A 27,822-nucleotide genomic window follows, 5' to 3' on the forward strand; every position below is an offset into this window, starting at 1 on the left:
TCCCCACGACTTAGTACTGACAGCACTTATGTGATAATGTTGTACCTGCCAGTCTTTAAACTTCTTTGTTTTACTGGCAATTTTCAGCATGAGCTTCTGCTATGCCGTTAACAGCATAGGTGTTCTGTGTACTTAAGCAAATATGGTCTACACAATTAAAGGACTCCAAATGAAAACTGACGAAATTATCTGACATTCCATTGGTGTGTCCCTTGTGCATATTCATAGTTGATTTTATTGTTGTTTTTGTTTTTCTGATTTTAAAGTATTCAGACACAGTACTTTCCTGTTTGGTGTTCCACATGCCTAACTCCATTATGTAACTTAAATCTTCAACAAATTAATTCTTGAAAGTGAATGAACAAGTATCATTCAGAACAATTGCTTCAAGCAATTGGAATTTGCTTTTTTTTTTAAAGTTGATTTGTGTGTATATCTATATACAATTCATTTTTTCAAAACCCCCAAAGTTCTTGATACGTATATTCACATAATATTCCTCCTTATTTAAATAGTGAGAGTCTTCCGAGTTGAAAGCCAAGGAATCTTCCAATAATCTTTTACTGAACTCCGTCAGAAAAAAAACATCAGTTTGTCTCTCTCATCTGGCTATACCCTGGTTGTTGAATGTGAATGGGGGTGTGGGTGGGGATGGGGCAGTGTATTATTCTGTCCTCCAGTAAATGTGTTGAATGTATGTAAGGGCTGAATCCCTGGTATAGTGTTGGGAATCATTGTGATGGTGTTAGGTGTCATTAAAGGAACGTCATCAGGTGACCTCCTCATAGCTAGAGTATAATCTGGGGGACAGGCGGTCCGAAGAACCACCTCGTGTGGATGGATGGACTCACACTCGTGATCCAAGTCTGTGTGCTTCATTTGGAGAGACATGATTTCCTCTTCTGGAGCATGGGTCAGATCGTTGGTGGTCGTGCGCTGAGGGCTGCACCTCCGGTGGACATCATGTCTCCTCTTATCTTTCTTGTAGTACAGGGCTGCAAAAGCCAAGATGTTCAGAAACAGAAGAGAGGCTCCCACTGCGATTGTGACACTTAGCTCTGTGGAGTAGTCCCTCTGATCTACCGAGAAGGGACTTGGTTGTTGCTTGGGATCATCCTGTTTGGCAGTGGGAAAGGCTGATGTGACTGGTGTGGAATTTTTCCTTGTAGGTCTGAGAGTGATGTCTGTTGATGGCACTTTAGTTGTTGTCGAGGTATACTGAGAAATGTCATTGAGATTATGCAGATGAGGTACCAGCTCCAACCAGAGATTTACCTTATTGGCTCTGTAATGCTCTTTAACTCTCGGTTTTAATCCAATATGGAGATAAAGTTGGTCTTTCTGGGAATATCTGGTCCATGCTACTTCTTCAAAGCGATTCGGTTTGGTATGAATGAATTTTGTGTCTTGAGGAACTGGTTGATTTGGATCACTAGGGAAAAGGGTGGAAAGACAAGAAAGAATCTATGAGGACACATATTTTATTTATTCTTTTTCTTAGTCAAAGTACTATGTTTAATGTCTAATCAAAAAGTTAATGTAGGAAAACATTGAATTATGTTTTAACATTAACTTGCATCTACTTAGAAATTTAAGTTAAACAAAATCATGTCAGTGGTAATATGAAGCTGATTAGTTTCACATTCTTGTTCCCTGTTCATGTAGAGAAAACTAATATTTATTCAAAGTGCTTTTAATTATTTTTGGTCCAGGAAATGGCTCAGCAGTGAATGTGTTTGCTGGACAAGCCTGCCAGTATGAGTTCAATCTCTAGAATCAATGTCAGTGTAGGAGCATAGAATAAACTCCACCAAAGTTATCCTCAAAATTCTGCAAGTACACACAGCTCATTTTCCCATAAACACATCACAAGTGCATAAGAGTGTACACACACACATACACACACATGCACACACCATATACACATATACACCAACACACTGTTCATAGTGAACAAATTAAAAAATTTAATATTCACATAATCAGTTTGACTTTGATCAGTGGCAGTGCAAAAGAAATAGCATCAAAATATAAATTCAGAACTTGGGACCAGCACTTGAAAAGATGTACATCATCACAGTGCTTACCTACCCTAGATGGAAGTATCTGTTTGAAGCTTCCGGAACCTCAGAACCTTCTATGTACAGTAAAATCCATGGAATCCAAGATTAATGTGAAAATGCATACAGTATTGTGAACTAGAAAGTTCTAATACACAATGTTTGTCATTCAAAACAGTGACATTATGGCCTATGCACCTCAGAAGCCAAAGAAATACTGTCAGGGAGCAGTACAATAGGAATACCAGTCTGTATAAACATGAAAAAGGCAGAACTAGTATTGTGATAACTGTTTACTGTAAAACAGTAAAATATAGAATTAATGTTTACTATATGAGGTTAATATGCTACTTTGTTTTGATCTATTACTTTGGACTAGGAATGTATTATAGTGATGGAGTATGTGTTCAATAATGTTCAAGGCACTGTTTTGATCCCCAGTATCACAGAACAAATAACAAACAAACAAAAATATATTACACTATTTAAGAATATGTATATGTTATTCAAGAATACTTAAAGAGGTATTTGCTATTACAATTAGGGCAGAGTACTTTCCTTAGGTACATACCCAGTTTTAGCAAAGTTTGTCCAGTATGTCATTACCACTGCACTCAACATCACATCATTCTTGGAGAAATTGCAAGGAAATAACTCTGTAGGGCCAATCATGGGGATTCCCAACACATAGGGAACCTCATCCCCATGAGCTGCATCAGCCCAAGCTGGAACTTGATCTGTTTGGCAATGATGATAAAAGGCATAGAAGTATGTAGGTGAGCCAAAGTTCGAGTGAAGATCTGCTGTAGCTACAGCGGGTGCTACCCACTGATGGTCCGTAAACAAAGCCAACAATGTCTTCCTTCTAGTTTCAGGGTTATGGCGATCAGCCCAGTCAGTATACATGAATTTAATTGTTTCTCTCAAAACATCTTTGCCTTCAGGATATCCATATAAATTATCAACAAAGTTAGAAACAGCAAAATCAAAATCACTGGCTGATACACCATCATCACTATCTACTATATTTTCGACAAACTTCAATCCTTCCCCTTGATTAACTCCTAACATTATATCATAGTTGAGGAACTCTCCTTGTTCCATCAATATCTGAGGGTCATCTGGTATTACATCACCATCAATCACAGGTCCAAAGGCTATGTGGTATCGGGCTGGTTGAACATCTTGATCAACAAGTTCTTTGTAAGGCTTCTTCTGCAGGCATTCTACTAACTCTACTGTATCTGACACATTGCAGCCAACTTTTGTGGCTAGAATTCTAGCATATTTTGCAGGCTGGAAACTAACAGCCCAGCTGGAAAGGGCTGTTCCACTCTGAGCTATTGCTCGTTGAAAAAGTCCTACGGGAAAATAAACAGAGAGTTTCATATGATCATTGAAGTGTGTTGTGGTCCCAAATGAACATCTGATATTTTAGACATGTATATATAATCCCAAGTACAATTGAAGAAACAGATACATATTGTCTAACAGAAGGTACATAAAGTCATCCCCAGGGTATAAAATACTAGATAAGTTTGTCAAGGTCTTACAATTTAAGTGTAAATTAATTTGCAATTCTACATTTTGTGCTCTGAAAGACACATAAAGGAGAAAAGGTAAGGTTAGAAAGCATATGTATTTGAAGGACTCAAATATTTTACTTAATGAGTATTATACATGATAATTAACAACATCAGGATGGACTCATTGACTCCTTTGCCCCTCAACAGATTCTGTACTTTCTATTCCCAATATTTCTTCAATTTGGCTAAATATCTGTCTCCATTATAAATGATTGTGTAATGTTTGTTTTAACTTGATTTTATTTAAAAACATAGTTGTTTGGGCCTTAGGCAGATTCCAGGACTGGGAACTTGTCAATACCCTGGGGATGGCCTTGACATCACACAAAACAGAATATAACTTAAGACATACTGCTTTCAGATTTCTATGCCAAATATTGTATGATGAAAACTCATATTTCTGAAGAAGACATAACTGAAGAAGTGTCTTCATTAAGTTAGAAGGAAAACATAATCAGGAAGACTGTGTAGGGAGTCATTAAATCTTTTCTACTGTTGAATGTGTGCTGCTGTGTTTTATCATAAAACATGACACATATATGGGCCAGTGCCCTTGACTTGACTCATTTAAGGACTATAAATTATAGCTCCAAAGATATGTTCATTTTGATAACAGATGTATGCTATTCAAATTTACAAATACAGTTGAATCACTAGAGTATTTTCTTATAACAGTCTTTTTTAAAATATAGGTTACCAATTTTATTTAAGAATTTATATTTATTATCCACTTCCAGATTTGGGTAAGTGCTCATTCATTTTAAAAACATATTCAATCACTTACATATTTTAAGGACAAAGTAGTTCTTTACACAAAAGTTCAGAAGTCATGTATGAATTGGTTCCAGAATTCTCTCCAAAAATGCACATGTATTAATATGTGTTAGTAATATGTTCTAGATAAATTTATAAACACTCAAAGGTCAAACAATGCTGATATATTTTGTTGTTTTCTGAATAGACTTGGCTTTAATAGGACAAAGTTCACCAAAGCAAATGATATACATCTTGGCAATATAACAGATGTAAGAACTGTTGATATTTGAGCATAAGAATAGTTTGCTAATGAAAATATGAGTAAAATAAACATGATCATTTAAAAATAATATTCATTCCTATCTCAAGTACTTAGTGACATTATATATACCAAAAAATAAATGATACTTGTGTTAAATATCACCTGAAACATAGTGCCTGGATGATCCCAGGAAGCCATTCCTTTCCTCATTGGTGAGGGGGCTTTGTTAAGTGTGTGTGAGGTGTTGATGACTCTGGGAAGCTGCAAACTGTAGCAACATGGAGCCCTTCAGTGGGTTTCCAGTCTTTAAAATCCAAGTTTTTCTTGGGGGAGACTGAGAATTTTAGAAAATTGTCTGTGTCCTTCCTGGTAGCACTAGGTACCTCTTGAGAGAGGTTTTGAACTAGGTCAAACTCAAGCCCATGTCTCCAATCAGATAAATATATGTTTCCTTCCAGTGTATGATAGAAGGTGACATGCTCTGCTGTTTGCTGAACCATTTGCCACTGCTTCCTGGCCTGTCAAGTGATGAACATGTGACAAATTGATTGGTTTCTTTATCCAATGCTCTTATAATACTGGCTGATGCTACTGTTGGGTCTGTGCTTGTTCAAATGATTCCAAGAGTTCTGTACAGGCTGTAAAGCTAACTTAGCTAAACATTAGCACTCATAGTATACTAAGAATCTCATCTGGTTAATTTAAAAACATAATCACTTCAAAGTAAGCAATTTTATACATTAGCTACTTAATTTAAAATGTTTCATTTTTATCATATTCAAATAAGAATCTTTCTACAGTTAAGTGAGATGCCATAGGTAAGCCATACCAATAAATTACGTCTATATAAAATATAATTTGCTTACTAATGACTGAATGTTCTCTTGGAACCCTAACATATCTTTGATAACTAAAAATGTGTTAAGAATACATAGTGTAAGCTATTGCAGAGAGCAGAGCTCAGTTCCCAGCACCCTTATCCAAATGACTTTCAAACACATATTAGCTCTTAAATCAGAGCCTATGATGACTCTAGCTCCTACATACAGTGGCATTTACATACACATGCCACCCCTTCACTAATATACATATAATTACGAACTAAAAAAATAAATATTTTATTTCTGGAAACTGAGATTCTCTATGAATTCCACTTGACAGTGAATAACTTGTGTTCCTCATACATACAATGACAATTAGGAGGCAGAAAATCACAGATGGTCTGTTGATGAGTATTCTGTTTTCTTCTTTATTACATATAAATAATAGAAAGTATTCACTCTGTGAAATTCTTCAAATAGCTCTCCAGTTAATAATGGAATTGCAATCCTGTTCATAATGTAATTGTAGTGAGTGACTGAATATTCGGTCATAAGGATGCAGGCACTTTAGGCAAAGTACAGGAAATAGAAATAAGAAAAATATTTGTGTTCTAAAGCAGGCTAGTGTTCCATACTGCCTTGCCAAGCTTTAGGAGAAAACAAACCAAAACACCAAACTTGAGCTGAAAATAGAAACCCACAAAATTAAATGTTTTTTCTTTGTAATCAAAGGTTCTACTGGTGACCTAAATGCTTTGACAATTTTGGATCACGCATGCAAACTAATGAAAAGCTTCAAGTGTCTAATGTCCCTATGTTTAAAAATATTTGATTTTGCCTACTCAATAAGCAGAAAGGACAGTGTTGAAAGTCTTTGTCTGATTTTCCCTCAAATCAAGCCTTTGGAAATAGAAAATGACTATAACACTCAACATTCTGAAGTGGACTTGAAAAAGCATCTTACCCAGCTCCATGAAGACAGAGAAAAGAGTCTGACAGAAACTTAAACATGCACAGAAAGGCTAAAGAAACAGCTCGAAACAGTTATCAAGCCCAACCTAACACTCAGTTGAAACAGAGAAGTATATACAGAGCATCACGCAGTACTGATGGTGGTGGCATGCAGACACCAAAATTGTCAAAATTTGCAACCTGCATAATACCTTTGGTTGAATTGCTCCAACGGTTACCTTCAGAATAATGGGATAAAGTCAGCAGATTGACACATGAACCCCCAGCGCCTGATCCAAACACAGTGATTCGCAAGGGGTCACCACCAAAGAACCCAATGTTCTCGCTCGTCCATCTTAGGGCCTGGATGAGGTCAAGGAGCCCGTAGTTTCCTTTGGCAGCCTGATCCCCTGTGCTCAAGAAGCCTGGAAGACAGAAGAAGAGGGATACTTTAGAATTATTGTTTTAGTTAATATGAATTAATCATAAATCAACATTAAGGTTGTATGAGGCTTGTCCTAATCATCATAACTGCCATGTGTTTAGTGAAAGGTATTTCCATTAGGATAAAATCAGTGATCTCAGGAAGTATAATAATGACTGAAACCTGAAAGAGGATGTTTATCTTCCCTAAATGCTTTCCAATTTATGCACAAAACAAGCCATGAAGATGAGCAAAAGGAATGGTAACATCTGGAAGACCCCAAAGCATCCATTTCCAGAGACCACATTCCTTGATGGTGACAGGAAAGCATATTGAGAAACTTACAAGTGTAAGTTATATTATATATTTTGTATTCAATGATACATCAGTGTTCAAGTTGCTTGTGATGTAACCTGTCAGAATTCCTATGTGTAGCAGTGTGTGCAATGAATGAAGACAAAGGATAATAAATGGTTCAAGCTTTATATGAGAAGAGTTTTATCAGTTTCATGAAATTCTGATGCAATTCCTAGCAGTGTGTGTACCTACTACACATGTTTAGCATGATGAACCACAGTTAAGGAATGACTGTGATAGAGTTGGTATGAAAATATATTTTAGAAAACTTAGGCCAGTATAAAATCAAGGGCTTTAGTAAAGTACAGACTCTGATCATTGATAGAATACTCAATGTTCTGCAAGACAAAAGAGCTGAGATGGAGAATGGTCAGTGTATTTTCAATGTAGATTCAATCAAGGTAGAGGAAAGATCAAATAGACTTAACTGATAGGATTCCTAAGGTAACAGCAATAGACTATGCTTAAATCAAGTGTGGTGGACAGAGTTATAATCTCAGAACTTGTAGTTTCAAGGGCAGCTTAATCTACATAAGAAATTCCAAGACATCTAGGAAATCCCATACCAATAAGAGCTAAGTGTTTTGTTGTTGTTGTTTTGTTTTGTTTTTGATTTTTAATCTCTCAAAAGTTTAAAGGGAATAGGCAAGAAATTATTTTAGAACTGTTAAGGCATATTCCCCCTTTTTGGCTAAGATGGGAGGTTTTAAAATGTTTATTATACATTGTAAGATAGTAAGTAGAAAATACTTCATAAAATAGTGTATCTTATGACCTATTCATATAATTAAAAGTTATCACATAACCTGGAAACTATGGGACATATTTATGGTCTTGTTATATATAAATTGATTAGTAATACTCAGAGACTTTCAACAAGTTCATGGAAAAGAATTTTAAAATCCAGTTCTCTCAGTAAATGCAGGCATAAAGACTCAATATGATGAGTCAATGTTAATCAAAACATTTGATTTGATTTGAAATATACTTATATGTTTTAGGAAAGCAGCTAGGAATTCAATTTTATCCATAAGAAACTAAACTATGAGATCAGTACCTACCAAGGAGTAAATAAATCTATCATCAAAATTAAAATATGTACAAAAAACCTTTAAAAATTATATATATGTTAATACCAGCACATGGGTACCAGGATGGATGCAGATGTCAGGACAACTTTTGAGGAGTTGGTACTTCTCTGCCCTCTGTATCTGGTGCCATGTACTGTATGCTCAAAAGCTGAGCCTATGAGATAAACGCTAACTTTTCTGTCTCCAAAGTCCAGCCCTCTGTAGGAATTCCAATATTACAAATGCATACCACTGCACTTGGTATTTTACATGAATTCATGACACACACCCCCACCCTCCGCAAGCTTGCTCAGTTTATTCACTGAGCTATCTATCCTCAGGCCCAACAAGAAATTCTTCCTAGTCATTGTAGAAAGAAGTAGGTGAGGTCAAATTCTTTTGAATGTCTTCAGAATGAAAGTTGGTTAAACCTTTTAATGCAACATTTTAAACAGTTTTAAAATATGGAAGTGTAATCTCGAGTTGGGTGTAGTTTAAGTATGTAGGAGGTTTCTGTTGAAAAGTCTGTACCCTGGAAAACAAGGCAAGATGATCATCAGTGTGAAACCAGAGCAGAGAGCCACTGTAGAAACATGCAAGCTCTCTCTCTCTCTCTCTCTCTCTCTCTCTCTCTCTCTCTCTCTCTCTCTCTCTCTCTCTGCTGCTCTCTCTCTCTCTGTGTCTCTGTGTGTGTGTGTGTGTGTGTGTGTGTGTGTGTATGCTCTCAGGTGCTTGTGGGCATGCATGTGGCATGTGAGTTACTTTGCACACATTACCTTCAAAATACAATCCAAGAGTTTCAGGTAAACTTTTAACAGACATATTTTTGAACAAATACCTTTCTGGTGACACCAAGTACTCTTTATTGATATCATAGAATAATTTGAGAAAATTTATTTCTCTCTCTCTCTCTCTCTCTCTCTCTCTCTCTCTCTCTATGCTCTCAGGTGCTTTTCTGGTGACACCAAGTACTCTTTATTGATATCATAGAATAATTTGAGAAAATTTATCACAGATATTTTTAATTCAAAAATTTCAATTTCTCAATTAAAGCATTATTAATATAGAAAAAAACTTTTCAGGGAACTCTTTTAACTATATTTTCTTTATGTGAGCACTGACATAAGATAAAGTCATTAACTTAAGTTTTTAAAAAAATTATTAAACTATTAGTATAGACTTGACTGACAGCATAAAATTTGAAAATATTATAGAAAGATTTCCAGTAATTAACTAGAAAGCTCTGGAATGATAAAAAAAATCCTTTGTGTGTGCATATGGGCATGCACAACAGTGTATGCTTGTGAGTAACAGAATGAATGAAAGATCAAGATTGTGGCAGTCTAGAGAGTTTATTACATATTATTTTATATCACAAATCTAATCAGGTAGAAAAGTGAATTTTGAGTATAGCTTAAACCATTCAATACAAAACAAGATTTTCCATTGATTACGTTATAAAACAATATTGAAAAGCTCCAGTGACATTCAAATGACTCTTGATGTCTACAAGAATTGATTTGATAATATCATCATTATTCAGTGTGTATCATGTAGAGAATCATTGTTGTGAAAAAACTGGCTTCACCTTAAGTAAATAATGTCCCATCTTGGATTCCACTTTGAGTGTATCATGTTTAGCACATTGTTGATGGGTCAGTTCCCTACTTTTTACAAAATAATACTGCAAAAAACATATCGTACCTCTAAGGAGTTGCTTCTTATTTTTTACACATAGTTAAATTGTTTAGTTTCAAAAAAAATAAATCAGATGAAGGAATAGCCTTATTAAACTGTAATGATGAAGGACTCAAATGAAATGTAAAAGTCTAGTTCTATTCTCAGAATGTCCAGGATCTATCAACTACATACAATCTATCTACTTATTGCCTGTGTATGTAACTATGACTTGCTTATCATTGACCTATCTATCACCTACCTACTTATCCATCAGCTACTTACCTAGTGATTGTTTTCTGGTTTTCTGTATCTATTGATAGATATTTTTTCTTTCATCTAAGCATTTTCTTTCTTCTTCTATATCATGAGGATCATCATCTATCCATATCTATTAATCTACTCAATGATTTATTTAATGATCACTCCGATACTAAATCTTTTAAAAACCAAATAGTGTCAATGTATAATGGACAGTAGCACTTCATGTTTTGTACTAGAAGAAAAACTGGTGTTCCCTGCCATTATCAACTGAACCTAACCAATCAGTTGTATCTGTTTGGACTCAATAGAATTGCACACAATTGTATGAGTGTTCCTGGTACAATCTTCAAACACAACTCTAGGATTCATCCAAGGGCAGAAAACAAGGAAAGCTAAACAAATTACTGTCTTGAACAAGATATGGTTTCCTCATTACTTAGTGAAAAGTCTTGGTAGTATTGTTTGTTTTTTGTTTTTTTATTTTCTGTTTTGTTTTGCATCCTGTTATACATTGACACATTCATTTACATTTTAAAATTCTAATTGTTGTCCTGAAATGAAAGAATGGCTCACCTGCACTGATAAGATCTATAAAACAGGCCTAGCTTCAGGATCCAGAATCGAACAACTATGCTAGCTATCAGGTGTGAAAAAGAAGCCAGACAACTGAAATAGACTCATATGCACTAGAGTTATGAAAATTAGATCTAATTATAGAAAATTAGATTATCTATAAAGTAAATTATCTAAAGGAAAGTAAACAAAGAGAGCTAATTTTAGTGATAGAGATGGTGAGAGATAGTGGCTTAGGCTACTGCTGTGAACTGAACTCAGAGAGGTCTCTGAAACCAAAGGAACATGGGAATATAGAGATTATTAATGACCCCATATGTATGCAGGCCTGCACTATGAGAAAAAGCAAGACATGTTTTATAACTGTGTAGAAAGTGTTAATTGTTACACTAAAAATAATATGCAAGCAACCAAACATTAACAAAAACAACTAAAAGTCTTCAAGGAAAAACTTAGGACTCAAATAATATAGGCTGTTTTGTTTAGATGCTACAAAGAAAGGGAGAGATGGAGAAAGCTAGGGAACCTGCACTTTAGAGGCATTTTCTCATTTTAGGCATGGGATCCATACTTGAATATCAATGTTTATTAATTCTAGAAATATTAAATATAATATAGTCATTTTTTGAGTTGACATTAAATTCAGGCAATAAAATTGAAGGAAGGTGTTTTCTGTATTTATCATTTCATTTGTTTATATACAGAAGACCATGTTGTCTCCTGAATGAGGAATACTTCAGAATGGGGATACTAGAAATGTTAAATATAATGTTTATATGTGTGTTCCAGCCATGTAGTCAGAATCCTCAAGATAGTGAGACATTCTTGTAGGAACATAAAAACACAGACCAGAAAAATAACTCAGTGAAGATTTTTGATCTTAAAAAGAAAAAAATACAATCATTGGATTAAAACCTTAAGTTCTTGTAGGAATTTGAGTCTCCAGTCAGATGCAGTCACTTCTTCCTCTGCACTGTCTCTGTATTCTACATCAATCCTCACATGACTGACTTCTGGAATCTTTTCTATGAGAGACTGTTTGCTTGAGATCTTTCTACTGAGTTTTATTCTATGGAGTAAAACCATTCCAATAAAATAGCTATGTTAACAGGCTTAGTTTTGTAAAAGATCCCATATATGCACACAGACACATACACACGCACAATCACACACACACACACACACACACAAATATATACACATAAACATACACACACACATTTACATGAAAAAACTACATTAAGACACAATTTCATAATTTACCTCCATTTTGCTTAATAAATTTCTCAAATTTTTAATTTTATTGGAAATAAGCTTCTTTATGTTTTATCAAGTTAGACATTGTGGAAGTTTAAATGTGAAATATTGCCAAGAGTCTCTTGTGTTTAAATACTTGGTTGCCTGATTGTGATGTTGTGTTGAAAGTTTTAGAACACTTAGGAAGTAAACCCTAGTTGGATGAAATGAAGTTAGTGTGAACAGGTCTGGATATTTCACAGCTTGCTCTAAGTTCTAGTCTGTTTTCAACTTCGCTACTGCTGATACATGTGACCAGAAATCTTATGGTTCATTTATCATTTCTACTACACCATGATGAAGTTTAATCTCAAAATGAGAGTGAAACTAAATCTTTCCTTCAGTTCTTTAATTTTTGTAAAAGAAACGAATAGAGACACTTAAGAACAAATGGTGAAAATATGATCCAAACTCCCCCAAAGGAGGATTCTTTAACATGCAATGTTCATAAAACTGGATATACCAAGAAAATAACAACCTGAATTCTTACCTTATACCATCATATACAAAACCTAATGTAAATTAAAACTATAAGACTATTGAACTCTTAGACAAGCCAGAAGAAGAAACATTTATAACACTAGACCTGGGGTTGGAGAGATGACTCAAGGGTTAAGAGCTTTACTGCTCTTGTAAAGAACTGACTTTGGTAATATTACCCACATGGTGGCTCACAACTGCCATTAAGTCCAGTTCTAAGGGATCTGACATTCCCTACTGAACTTTGTTGGAACAGGCACACATTTGCTTCACATACACGTGTACAGGCAAAACACTGGTGCATATAAAATATGAATATTTAAATCAGAAATGCAGGACAGTTTCATAATTTCTTGGTTATGTCAAAGTATAAGATAGAAAATAGAAATAGGTTCACAAATGAATCCAAACCAGACTTAAAATTCTGTACACCAAGAAGAAAACAACAGTAAACAATAGTATTGCTAAGGTATTAATGTCCATCTTAGTAAACTCTACAACTATACAAGAAAAGAAAAACCCTCAGATATAATTTTTTAAAAAAAGACACAAAATCCATATGCTTCTCTAGTTTAATTTCAGTTGCTATGATAACAAAATCAGCAAAATCAACATAAAGGAAAAAAGTTTATTTCAACTTCCAATTTCAAGTCATAGTCCATAGTTTTGGAAATCAAAGGGAGGAATTTCAAACCACTGGTCATATTACATCCACAATCAAGAATAGAAAAAAATGAATGTAGGTATGCTTATTTCTCACCTGCTATGCCCAGTTGCATTTCTCAACTCTTATATAGCTCAAGACTCTTTGCCCAAATAATAGTACCATAGAGAGTTGCTGACTCTTGCTTCAACTATTGACTTAACTAAAACAATTCTTCCAAGATTTGCCCTAAGCCAACACAATGTATACAATTCCTCATTAAATACATTATAGTTGTATACTCTTCCCATGGGATTCTAGGCTATGCCAAATTGACAAAACTAACCATTATAATGCATCCAAAGAAGATACAGCAATTGCAAATAAGCATCTAAAACGTTATCATCATTAATCATTAAAGAAAGGAAGGTCCACAGTGATATGCTAACTCATGTATATGCTGACTATGCTAAAAAGAACAGAAAATATGTTTTTGGTTGGTTTTTTTTGGCAAGGATGCCAATAATTTGAAGCCATTATATTGGTGAGAATGAAAAGTAGTTGATATATTATGGAAAAAGGTGTAGATAAGCCTCAAAAGTTTATAAAACAAATACTATATTACTTAACAATATCTCTTCTGGTCTTACAATACAAAATAGGATCCCAAAGACAGAAAAAGCTATTCTTGCCAGAGAATTGTACACAATAATCAAGAGCTAATAGTGCCCCCCATGGTTTCAGATTTACCAATAGATGCAGAAAATATAGGCAGTACAAATAATTATGACAAACCTTACTAAGCCTTAAAAAGGAGAGAAATCTTGTCCTGTAACAATGACAAATGTACTTCAAAATTAGTATCCTTAATGATGAAAACCATAGAAAGTAGAAAGGTATTGGCAAATATCTGAGTAGAAGAGAGGAAACTTAGTGTCTAATGGGTACAGAATTTGATGAGTATAAGATAAAATAAACTGGAAAATTTTCAATCCGAATCACCTTAATGCTAAGTGGACAAATACACCTTGAGACATTCTCATGATAGATTTTTGATGCCTTTGAAACTTGTAATAAAAATGACAGATCTTTGAAGAGAAGTACACACTACAGTGTCACACAGAACATTATTTAGCTACCCACCATGTATACCTAGCTTCCTTGCTGTTATATTCTCTTGGAAGTTATTTAATCTTTTTTCTAAGAATATAACAAATGGCAGAGTCGCAGGACTGTGATTTCTGTGTCCTTGTTCTTGGAAAAACATCTTGCATGAAAATAGGACTAAATAACACTTACATTGCAAAGCTTTGGATGTGCAGTGTAAACATCTTTTACAATAGAAGATAAATGCATAGCTTTAATTTTATATTACATAATATTCCATGCCCCCAAACCACAATTACATATATGTGCAGGGTGGTAATCATTTGTTGAAAACAGGCAACAGGTTGATCATAACCTTAAAACAAATAATCCATAAATGTTTGGATCAATATGTGTATTTAAATTGATAGCATGTTTATGATTTTGATCACTGTTCTGAGTCAATTGAGGTTAGTAATATAATGTTTTCCCTTGTAAAGCTCTATTAATAGTCTCTGTAAAAAAAAAAAAAAACAATGTCCTTTATTTCTTCCCCACACTAAGGTTTCTATACTGTTCAGTAACTACAGAGAAATTCTCATATCATTATTAGTGACTGGCATAGATTCAGATAACTATTTAGGTACAAGGGACAGACACAGGCACAGGACACAGGCAATAGAAACAGGTACATCAGACATACACAAGAGAAGAAATACAGACAGTCCATGTAACTACAGACTTTAGGCAGATGGAAGACCCAGAGTAGCTGAGTTCAATCTTCATTAAACTAAAACAGTTGAAGCTTCTGTCTTCATTCTGAAATATTTTGGTACTTTTTAGATTTAACATTTTTTAGGACATTGAAGATTCCAGCTTGTACTACTATTATGTAGCAAAATGGAGCTGATGTGATTGCAGCTTCTCTTGACTCACTGCTATATCCATAGATCAATGCATCTCTCAGCTCTCATATGGGAAACTTCTATTTTCAGTGGGCAGTGATAAACAAAAGAAATTGACAATTTGTCAAGGCTTAGACCATAAGAGACTCAGCCTTCAAATGAACTATACATACCACACACCTCTCAAGGATTAAAGATAATTGCAGAAGAAGAGAAAAAAGGGGTATAAGGCTCAGAAGTGATAGACGACTAGAAGTAAATATCTTCTGGATACAGCAAGATCACAGAGGTTGTAAGAGCGAGCACAAAACTGTGCAAGTTCAAATGAGAACAAAGCCCAGCCTGGAGAGGGAAGTTGAACATGCAGACCCCAACTCCAGCTCTTATGCTATGGGTAATTGATGCTTAGTGAGATCTAGGCAGTTTCCTCTAACAGTATAGACCATGATAATTTGAGTAGTCCAGTTGAGGAAAACACATCGAAGAATATTTGACAAGACAAATTACTCATGAAGAAGAATTGGGAGGACACAAAGTTGGGTGGATAGAGAAACTGAAAGATAGTTGGGTCTGAAAGAGTTCAGGATTGGAGATGAATATAATCAAATATGTTTGAAACACTAAAAAAAAATCTAATAGACATTTTTATGTTAAATATTTTTCATATAGATAAGAGGACAAAATTGATCCCAGAAGTCCCAAGTGTTTTTTAATGATTTCCATGTTCCTTGATATTTTAAAGATGATTTGAAGATAATTTCATGCAGCCCAGGCTTTTCTTGGATCGCTAGGTGTTGTCTTCTACATCACATATACTGGAGTGAAGAGCATTTATGCTCCCTCACCCATTTTAAACAGTTCATTGGATAGTTGGCATGTGACTTTGGCAGATTTCCCTTCTCACACTTTTTCTTCCACCTCTAGCTCTTTCACATCCAGTGTAAAATTACATGTTACAATTGTTTGTTGATCTGCATTTGTTTTATTGAACTTGTGTTTCTGAAGAAGATATTTCTGAGAATAATTATGTTTCTTTTTTTTTAATAAAAAATTGTATATACTTAGAAGCATTCAGAATGTCAACAAAACAGCCTCATTCTTTTGCAATAACAGAGTGATAGTCAGTTAACAGAACAACAATTATCTTTGTATAAACTGCATCAGAGACAAAAATTAAAACCAAAAATAAAGCCAAAAGAAACAAACCCAAAAAAACAAAAACAAACCATTGTACTCATATATAACTATTATGTGCTGTGCACCAGTAAGCACTTGCTTTAAATTTCCATGCCACTTTACAACCCCTAGACTGTACCAGGCAATGTTAGTGGCTATTCAAAGTACCACCAAGACAAAGCTATCTAAAGAAACAGTAGAAAATATGTTAACTATACAAAAAAGACACTGTACAGTTTAAAAACAAATCTTACACAGCTTTACACGTCAGTTTAAAAACAAATCTTACATAGCTTTACACGTCAGTTTTTTTCTTTAAAAGGAGTGAATTGTGTATGGGGCGGGGGGGTTGTTAAATGTTTTATAGACACTTATCTTCACCTGTGCTAAAATTAACTTATTAATCATCATCATCTTCTTCTTCCTCTTCCTCCTCCTCCTCTTTCTATTCCTTCTTTTTCTTGCTCTTTTTGGCCTTGACAACCCCCTTTTTCACTACATCAGGTTTTCCTTTAGTTCTGGAGGCAGTAATATCCTTTTCATACTTCTCTTTCAGCTTAGCAGCCTTCTTCTCGTAGGGCTGCTTGTCATCCATTGCAGTGTTGTTCCACATCTCTCCTAATTTCTTTGCAGCATCACCAATGGATAAGCCAGGATGCTCGCCTTTGATTTTTAGACGGTACTCAGAACAGAACAAAAAGAAGGCCGAAAGAGGCCTCTTGGGTGCATTGGGATCCTTGAACTACTTTTTGGTTTCACCGTTGGGGGAAATGTTAGATTTTCATTTCTCTTTCATTACGAGCCTTGTCAGCCTTTGTTATATCTTCAATTTTCCCCTTTTCTTTAACAGACATGATTTTCCGTCTCTCTGAGCATTTCTTGGAGAACTCTGAGAAGCTGACAGAAGCATCTGGTTGCTTCTTCTTGTGCTCCTCCCGGCAGGTTTGCACAAAGAATGCATATGAGAACATTTTGCCTCTTGGCTTCTTAGGATCTCCTTAGCCCATGTTTAGTTGATTTTCCTCTGTGAGGCAAAGAGTCACCCAGTACTCGTCTGGCTCTCACTTGCCCCGGCATTGTCTTTATGGAGCTCAATGTACTACAATGGCTGTAAGCATATTATGTTTCTTAATTTAGAATTTGTCAGAAATTTCTTTGCAATTATATTCAGATTATGATTTTTGTCAAAAGACCAGATAAATAATATAGTGTTATCTTAGTAGTTCTTGACAGCTTGGTTATATTGATGACTTTCTATGTTTCCCTACTTCACCACTGTAATTTTTCTTATGTAGGAAATATGAATGAAATAGGAGTTTCTTAAGTTCCTCTGTTTAGCACCTGTACATACTCATATTAGTAGCAGTTGATGGTTCTTATCTAAAACAAGTACTGATTTTATATTTGATTTTCTTGTAGTTGGAATTGCCTACACAGATGGTTCTTGGTTTGGTTTCCTGTATGCATTTACTCAACTCTTCATTCATTCACATCCCTATGGATTCATGGATTCTTCTTTCCTTTTGGTTTATTAAATTTGATATTTAAGTTGACTTAACTTAAGTAGGCATTACAACATGGCAGTGAGCATCTGCCAGCGTTGACAATGGGAACCTTGGTGAATCCTTTGTTTTAGTAGAATGTTCATGAATTTTTCTCTGCAGAATACCTGAGATCATTGACTTTATCACGTGATAAGCCTGAAAACATGTCCTTCATGACATTTTAGGAGAGCTTCAGACTGTTCACCTTCTTTTCATCACTTGTTAATATTTGGTTTACAATTGACTGACAGTTGTGTTTTTATTATTTTTTTTCACCTCAACAACAGAGTAAGTTGACTTTTAAGTATTTTTGAGTATTAGAAAATTTAAATATATATATATATATATATATATATATATATATATATATATATATATATATATAGAGAGAAATATCCATATACTTCATTTATGCCTGTCTTATCTATGAATTTAACTGGACTATCCTGTATCTATAGTTAAAAGGAAATCTTCCACCCTCTCTGATATGACTCAAAATCACTACAGATATAAATAAATTTACAGAAGTTTATTTTCATCTAATACAGGTCTGGTGCAATTATGATATATTCCTCCTTGGCTCATATATTTTGTCATTGCTTTTTGCATTTGGATAGTACTTGGTCCCTAGTTTCGGCTCTATTTTGGATGATTATAGAGGCTCTAGGAGATGGAGCATCACTGGAGGAAGTGGTTTATTAGGAACAAGCCTGAGGATTATAGACTACAGATGCAATGTCATCAGCTGCATCAAGGTCCTTTTGTTATGACTTTCCTGCTTTATAATGCTGCAAGTTGTGAGCCACAACAACTTCTCTTAAATTGCTTCTTTTAGTTTCAGAAAATACCCACGTATCTAGAACAATTGTTCATCTTAACGGGCATATTAGATTCAAAGGTGAGAGCCAAGAATGGTCTACATATTCCACAACTACCATCACAAACCAACGTGTAAGCTGGAAAATCAATGTCAGATTACAGAAGCAGTGCTATAAGGCAAACAAAATCATCAAAATCCTCAACAATCATGTTTCTGATAAAATGGTGCTAATTAAATTTTCTTATTTTCCAAATTTTGAATTATAAAGTCATTTTTGAAAAAATGATTGTCAGTTTCAGTTAGTAGTTTCTAAAAGATAAGTGTGCAAGCCCTGTAAGAGGGCCATATGTTCTGCATTCTAGTGCAGCTGCTGACTGTAGATATGAAGGCACTAGAACAGGAACCTAAACTATCCTGAGACAACCACTAATTGTATATCCACTGTCAACAGCACCAGCCATTAGCTTTGGGGAACCTTGCTTACTAATGCCAAAAAAGATCTATGATATCTCTTAATTCATTATTAACAATTAATCAATGTTTTAGTAAAAGCTGGCAAATATTTTTGCTTTTAGATTGTACTTAAGCTTATGCACCGTGGTGATGTTGGCCCATACTACAAATATTTCCAAAATACCATCATCTCTTTTGTATTCAACAGGAAGGATCACCTGAGAGAAAGTCATCAACGTGTTTTGATATTATGCTGGAAGGAATTTTCAAAAGTTCTAGTGGCCCTATAATTTCAATGGTATCTAATGTGGATCTTCAGCTCAAAGGGCCACAGAATGTCATTGAGTAACAAAGGAAACATTGAAACAAGGGAAGATCAGTTTAGATATTTAAGGATCCTACCAGAACACCTCATGTTAAGCTCAGATTTATAATTGAAAATAAATCATTCATAACTGGGTATCAAGCCTGAGGTCCTGTCCTGGGTGTAGTTTTCACTAAACATTATATTTTTCAGTTTGAAGTCACTGGTATTTCAGCAGACATTACCTGCACACCATTAGTGGATGTTTCTTGACAGTGATTAGCTATTCAAAAAAGAAGTAAAACTAATCTCTCTATTAATATACATGAGGTGAAATGAGGAATCTGAGTCTCAAAAGCATGGAGACTGATGTTGCAAGCCATGCAGCAAGGCACACTCCCCCAGATTCATTCACAGAATCAAACCCTAGAGAGAAAGTTTAACATTTGGCAAAGCTTGTACAAGAGACAGCTGCTGTGGGCTGAGATGACAATGTGTCTCTCAGCATTTCAATGTACAGAGTTGGTGGGGGGTTTTTTCCAGAAGGAAGAAAAACCATTCTGTTATTATGCCACTTAGCAAAGTGCATAAAACACACGTTGTACGTTTATTTTTTGTTTATTATGAGGGTTGAAGATGAACAACAATGAAGAGAATATATTGACTTTAACTTGCATTGGAACAAACAACTTCTCAGTCACTTTATGCCTCAAGGGAACACAATCTGCTGATCTTCTTTGAAATGTATAGAGAACTGGGTAACAGGTGAAAGTCAATTAATATAATGAGGTTGATAGAATCTTTCTTTTGCTGTGCCCCTGTGTGTTTATCTGAGTATGTCTCTGTGTGTGGTATGTTTATATATGTGTACTCATGTGTATTTGTATATGTGTGTGTGCATGCATGTTACATCCACATGAGTGTGAAGATTCTCACAAGTACATATGTATATATGGAGGCCAGAGGAGGGTGATTAGTGTCTTTCTCTATGGCTTTTTGCCTTATTACCTTGAGACAGGGTTTTTCACTGGACTGGAAGCTCATTGATTCAGGTAGACAAAGAGCTTTTGGGATCCTTCTATCTCTCCCAGTAAGCACTGTATGTCATGCATACAAAGTTGTGCTGGGCTTTTTACATTGGTATTGGGGATTTGAATTCAAGTCTTATTTACTGAGCCTTTTCCAAGATCCCTGAGAGAATCTTTTAATAGAAACAATCGATTAAATCAACATTTGTCATCATATTTTCTTTTCATGGAGTCTGGTAAAGAGGCAAGATACAAAATCAAATTGAGAGCTGTCCCCAATGCTCTGGAAAGTTATGTTTCCTTATCATTTCTCTTAAATAGTTTTTCTGGTATTCTGAAGTCTCACTATACACTCAGTTTTTCTTGAAGATTCATTGACATATCAGTGGAATGAGAAGTTCTAAAGAAGTCTTAAGTATCTCTAAGGGTAGAGGATTTTCTTACCAAGTTCCAGAGTGATTGTGAGCCATACCAGTTTTTAAAGCTAGATGTCTTGAACATGAACATTGTGATGAACTCCTACAAAGTGTATTAGGTCTGTCAGGATTTTTATTAATCAGTGTAACTTTAAAGGAAGAGGAAGCTTAGGATCATAGAGGATCTATAAATCATTTGAAAGTTTATAAATGGCAATTGTCTTGTCTTAGAGATGAGGTCTTAAAAATGGGGTAAACTAAGTGTGCATGTCACTAGTTGGAATACTTACAGAGGACAAATGCAAAATAAAGTTGTGAAGATATGACAGGATCATAACATACAGTAACTCACAGTGGCTGTGTTTCTATGCTCAGATCTGCACAAGAACAATACAGGCTAAATGCCATCAGGAATGAGGGAGGCGCTTACGTGTTCTTATCCCTAGTTGAAAAGCTACAAGAAATTAATGATAGCTAGGGAAGGGAGGTTTTATTTTCTTCAGGAATATGATTCTTAAAGAATCCTGGGCTCTTATGGATGGCACTACATCCATATACATAGACTTCTAACTAAGTGGCCTCAAAGAGTTTTAAAAGAGGTATATGAAGTTGGAAGAAAAAATGGTGCGGGATATTTGAAGAATTTTGGGGGAAAAAGCAGAGATAGATTTGATAAAAATAATATATGAAATTGTCAAGTGATGAGTTTAAACATATTTTTTAAAAGAAAACGTCATTAAGTTGTATGTATGTCACATCTTCCTTTTGCTTTCTGGATGAGCTGTTTCTATGCTATGTTGTTCAGCGTAACAGTGTCAAGATGCTACACCTTCCCATTCAGCCTGCCTTTCAATTAACATTAACTTTTCTAGACAAGCAAAGATATTTTACTGTGTAAAAATCACTACAAGTAAGAAACATACAAAGCCAACCATATATCCTTTTACTGACTCGAAGTGAAATATGCTGATTTTTATCTACAAATTACCCTTCTAGCTCTCAAGAAAGAAAATATTTGAAAATGTGGACCAAAAAAAAAATCCTTCATTTTACCTTTAAGGTTCTTTCTACCATGAAAATATCCTTTATAAATGAGCTTTATTATTCTTACTGCTAGGAAGTTTTTTCCAGAACTGAAATATCAGTACAGTTTAAGGCAGTTTCCCATTTTCACTGTGCTCAGAGAAGATAGAAAACATCTGGCAGGCTCCCCTGGCAGGATACTTAAGGCATATTCTTTCTTACTCTCAGGCAAAATAATCTCATTCCTTTTTGTCTGCACTATGTGGAACTCTTTGAAACCCTTATATAAATCTATGAGTAAGAAATGGGAGTAGCATATTTGTTGATCAGAGCCAAATTGCAGTAGGTTAATTTGCAATTTGTTTGAATGAAGTTAATTTAACAAAGGCAAGTGTATCCATTCTATAGAAATAGGACTTCTTCGAGGTTTTCCATGCCAAAAGAAATGTCATGTAGCCAGCTACACATTCTGACCAGGAAAAGCAAACAACCAAACAAACAAACAAATAAAAAAATAAATCACAATAGAGCTGGCTGAAGCACTACTGGCTACTGATGACTGCTGAGCCTGTTTTGATTTATAAGCTTAAATTGGATGTTGTAATGCTTACTATGCTGGACATTGTGGAGAGAAGCATGCCTATTAGAGGTGACTTTAAAAGTATATTGTACTGTTTGTGATGGGTTAGGGATATTTAACCAAGAAGTGTACACTAAGCCTTGTCCAAGGGCTAAGAATTAGATTTGTATGAACAGATTCACTTATGCCTGTTGGTACTAAAAGAATGCCACCTAACATTTCTTCTAAATAAAAAAATGTTATCAGTGTCATTTTGGAGAATTCATACTGATCTATCATTTCAATGAGCATGTTGTGAAGGAATTTCACTTCTGAATATTTTTGTGAATAGCTGTTATAAATACTGTATTTTTCTATTAGTATATTTTTCTATTAATATTAGATTTGGTTGGATTTTCCATGGCTGAAGCTGAAGTATTAGAAAGCAGAGTAAAATGGCCAATCCCTGGAACAAATTTGATAATCAAAGCAAACCTGGGAATCTTTACTAGGATCAGTTGGTACTGTAATGCGACTGTCAATGATAACACAGTCACGATCAAAATAAAGCCCTTTCTTTACTTCAAATAGTATGTCTCAATCAGTATTTGATAACCTGTGAATCCTAGGCCTGAGCTCTCCAAAGTTATTCTGACCTCGGCCATGGTTCTTCTTATATTGTTAATGATCAGAAGTAAAGACCAACCAACCAAACAAATTTCTCCAAGTGCTCTGACTCCCAGCATTGAGTAACCTAAACTAATATGATCCCTTTCCCTGTCTTTTATCTTCTGCCTCTTTGATTTGAGCAGTGTAGGCTTGACAATTTATTATTCTTGTTCTTTTATTTTTTCCAGAACTCAATGTCTATTTTCTAGGTATTATGCTGGAGTCTATTTTCTTCTGTAATCTTAATTTGTTTATCCAGAAAACAATGAAACCTCTTAAATTTAATAAAGAGTTAAACAATTTAACTTTCTGACACATTTTCCTAGGAATATTTCACTAAGTGATCAGCTTCATCTGCACTTAGCCCATCAAAGTAGTTTACCTGGTAAAAATGTAAAGAATTTAATTTTGGAAAATGTTATAATGATCACAGGCTCACTGAATCACCAGTGATGGTTTTCTCAGAACATCTCTTCAACTTAAGCAACCTATGAATATATTTTCCTGCTCTTTCCCGAATAAAGCCTGCTTACTTGGCTTTGTAGTGATAGCTATCTATTACTCAGTAATTAAAAAGTTGGAGGACTGGGGAAGAGATTTAGTGGGTGAAGCACCTGCCATATAATCATGGAGATCACAATTCAGATTGTCAGAACATACAGAATCAGTGCTATATTTTATGTAACTCATATAAAGCACAGAACTGTAATCTTCGTGTCAGAAGAGAAGGGAGGCAGAGACAGAAGAAGCCCTGTAAGCTTGAGGGACAGATCACTGGTGTGTGCAGTGTTGAACAACACACACTGTTTCAACCAAGAGGAAGGTCAGTAAGACAAACGACACAGAAATACTACACAATATATACTATATACACAACACACACACACACACACACACACACACACAAATGATTTTATAATTAGAATGGTGAGCAGCCAGAGAAAATTGAAGCTAGAACATTGAGAAACTGACTCTATTCTAGGCACTGGGTAAGCATTTAGTGCATCATGTTTCATTCAGTCCAAAGAACAGCCTTGATGAACAGATAAGCACGTTGTGTTACCTAGGAAGTTAGTGACAAAGAAGAACTTAAGGCTTTGTCCTAACTTCTTCTCCCCCCCAAAAAAAGGATACTTACCACTTTACTAATGAAACATGGCTTTATGTACAATATTTTTTAACAAAACATTGTATTTCTGTAACAAGCTAGAGAATTTTTTTCCTATGCATCTAGGCATCTCTCTTCTGAACACTTAAAGTGTTTCTCTCTTAACAAATACCCAGCTTGCATTTGGGATAATCTTTTCTTTTCTAGAGGTCACATACTGGAGCAAATGTATTATCCAGCTGTGACAATGGAGCACAGCATCCTTCTTCTTATAACACAATGGAACAATCAGGGAAGAGAAAAAGACTAAGCAGAAGAAGAAAGGGAAAGACAAATTTCCTGGTTTTAAACATTATTCCACAGAAAGTTTATCTTTTTTCAAAAGCATTTCCAAGCTAATGACCTGTGGTTTCTTCAGTTTTCCTTTAGGTAGAATAGGTCTCACTTTCCATAAAGTAGATAAATGTTTAAAGTACTCATTCAATTCTTCATTAATTTTAAAGGGACTATGAAGTAGCTGCAGTTGACATGGATTCTCATGTTAGAAAAGCCAACTAGCCATTAAAGCTCCTGAGGATAGTCATTGTCTAGTCTTGTTTCAATAAAGAGACATAAGCCCTGAACATGCAAACTACAAAGACTAGCACTGGACCTTTGCTCTGAGTGTACTATTCTTCATATACTGTGTCTACTGTTATATAGTTGTGACGGAGTATGGGGTGGAGGAGCACTGTCCCTTAATTACATTCAGAACACATCTACCTTACTGTTCACTTCACAGAAAATTGTATTAGTAACAAGAGCCAAGTACTATCCAAGGCCCTATGTTTGAAGGCATGGGTTTTAATGATGGTTCTTAAATGCTTTACCCTCCCTTGTAGCCCACACCCCAAAGGTAGTGGAAAAGGATACAGAATGTGCGGGAAGTAGACCTATTTAGAAGGGCTCTTTGGAGCCACTCCTGTCTGTGTTATCTGGAAATTGCCATTTCAGTTCACAGGCTAGCAGCAGCAGCTCAATGATCCATTAGTAACACCAGTGACATGACCTAGCAGAGATAGCCATGCCTCAACCATGGCTCAAGTCAGCAGGAGGGACCAAGGCCAACAGAAATGCCAGGAGAAGTTCTCACCTGTGCCTCTCCTAGGGAAGTGAAGATGAGCTAAGATGGGAGACCCAGAAGCACAGCATAGCTAGCTCTATAAGCAAGCCTAGCTCAAGCTTCATCACTGTCCATCTGAGTACTATTTATACCCTCCAAACATCACATGTTCTCCACGGGTCTTGCCTCAGCATATGTGTCTGTTTCAGGTAACATCACTCTGCCAATCAGCCAGAGTCCAATCTGCAAGAAGCAGAGGCACACCGCCAGAAATTTTTTGGTGTGTTTGCAGCTCAACTACATAATGTAAGGTGGACCAATTCATGGGTGTCATTAGGGAAGAATCCTTCATCACATGTCCTTTCATGGGCCTGCTTTAGCAAAACATCCTTTCACCTGTGTCCACTTCAGCTAAATATTCCTTCACGTGTTTGCCCCAGCAAAACGCCATTCAACCAACTTTACAAAGGACCCTTAAGTTTCCACTTTAAATAGGGGCATTATAGAAATTAGAAGGCAATGTGAAAAATGCAGTTCTATTTATAGCTGACCACAGATGAACTGGTGATAGGCTATAAGATTACAGGAAGGCATAGAAACTAATAACAGATGTTCTTTATATCTATAAAATAGGACTACAGGTATACTTCATTTTATTTAGTTATGCCACTAAAATAGTTAGAAATGGTTGTGAACGTAATTCCTAAGTTCTCGTTAGGAAACCTTTTAGTTCTTAAGTAAACATTCCGAACATATGTAGGAGCATCACGAGTTTTCATATAGAAAACATACAAACTAGGTAGTAAAAAGCAGACACTGAAAGGATGACAGTGCAGAACTATTATAATATAAGATTGTATATTGTATTATAGCATATTATACCATATCATTCTGGCAACTCACACCGACAGACTGGTCACATAGGCTTTCAGCATTCCTGGTCACACAGTACATTCCAAGTGTACTTCGCAATGATAGTGAGTGCTCAAGAAATATTTGGTGAATTGGTTATAATGGATGTTTTTAGAATTTCTATAAATAGTCTTTCACATACTCTCTGACTCTATGCTTATGACTCTTTATGATGATTAGTGAAGAAAGAAAATAAATATATTTATGTAGTCTAGAAGCCTCTAGCACTGAATATCTGTGTATACAAATCTGTGGAGGCTGAAAACACATGAATTAACCGGGGTTTATTTCTCACTATCCAAGACAAGCTTGCCTTTGTTGTCTTTGTTTTCTCTCTCCCCCTCCCATAGGTCTCTGTTTGGGTGATGATCTAGCTGACTCCATTTGCAGATCTGAAGTTAGAACCCAAGTCTAGCATCTGCTGCACTGAAGTTGAGCTAATGGTGTGGTAGCTTATCTAGTTGCTTACAAAGGCCAAAGGTAAGAGTTAGTCATGCCAATTTTGCTGACTTCTTAAGAGCAAACACAGGTTAAAAACATATATTATGGAATTTTCATTCAAGAACATATTTGTACTGTACTTCACAATTGTGAAAAATTTGAAGCCAGTTTACAGACACCATTATTCAGTGTTCAGATGATGTTAGATGCTGAGACAAAGTGGAACATTAGCTGGCACTGATGAACCTGAGGATCTCTACAAGTTCACAGACAGGGTGGTTTCCAACTGAGAAGGCTGTGGGTTATTTCCAGAGATAGCTGTAATGAGATGTGTTCTCGGTCTATCTAACTCATCTCTGAGCCCAGTCTGCTAGATTAGTGACTGATGACTGCAGGGTGGCCTAGCTGACAGATGACAGGCACTGAAGGTCTATAGATAATTCAAAGTCAAGTTGAAAGATGGTGGAGTTCTCAGCAGTACTGATAGTATCACTTAGATGAAAAGGCAGAGGAAGAGATAGAGTGGGAACAAGCAAGGCTTGTCACCAGGTCTTCTATTGAATCTGAGAGACCGAGACTTATCTGAAAAAAAGCAAGGTTGGTTTTTCTCTCTAGGATATTCAGAGAGACCTCCTACCAGACTGGCAAAGAAAATCTGTGCTCAATGGAAGCAAGCTCACTGAATGATGAGCTTCCTGATATAAAGAACTTTTTGAGTTACTGGTGATATATATCACCAAGGCATAAACATACACAGTCATTTATCAAATAAATTATGTGATTTTAACTGAAAATGGACACTTGTTCCCAGGGACAGAGATCAATCTTTGTAACACCACTAAAGAACACCTCCAAGCATAAAGCCATTCGAAGCACTGTCTAATTTTCCCCAGTTTTATTAATTATTCACAGTAATCCCCAAAATGGTAAAAATCCATTAGTCTTCAGACACGCATATGTTTCACTATGTAATTTCCAATGTTATTGATTTTGGGGAATTATTCTCTTTCATATGTTTATCCATGCCTGAAAATATGGAGGTGAAGGATATACATA

General features: G+C 35.5%; 1 protein-coding gene across 6 annotated transcripts in view; it reads right to left on the minus strand.

Moving 5' to 3' along the window:
* Positions 1-297: 297 nt before the first annotated feature.
* Nlgn1 (neuroligin 1) overlaps positions 298-27,822 on the minus strand; it is a 670,827-nt gene continuing 643,302 nt past the window's right edge. For 3 of the 6 annotated variants that reach the window (XM_028763755.1, XM_028763720.1, XM_028763761.1), the window contains 3 exons: positions 6,676-6,861; positions 2,632-3,421; positions 610-1,432 (listed from right to left, as the gene is read on the minus strand). In XM_028763755.1, coding sequence (XP_028619588.1) covers positions 610-1,432; positions 2,632-3,421; positions 6,676-6,861 — 1,799 coding nt within the window. Of the gene's footprint in view, positions 1,433-2,631; positions 3,422-6,648; positions 6,862-27,822 lie in introns of all 6 variants that reach the window. The other 3 variants (XM_028763745.1, XM_028763737.1, XM_028763729.1) reach the window with 2 other exon arrangements.

The sequence above is a fragment of the Grammomys surdaster genome, unplaced genomic scaffold (assembly GCF_004785775.1).
Source record: "Grammomys surdaster isolate TR1022 unplaced genomic scaffold, NIH_TR_1.0 62, whole genome shotgun sequence".
In the NCBI taxonomy this organism is placed as follows: domain Eukaryota; kingdom Metazoa; phylum Chordata; class Mammalia; order Rodentia; family Muridae; genus Grammomys; species Grammomys surdaster.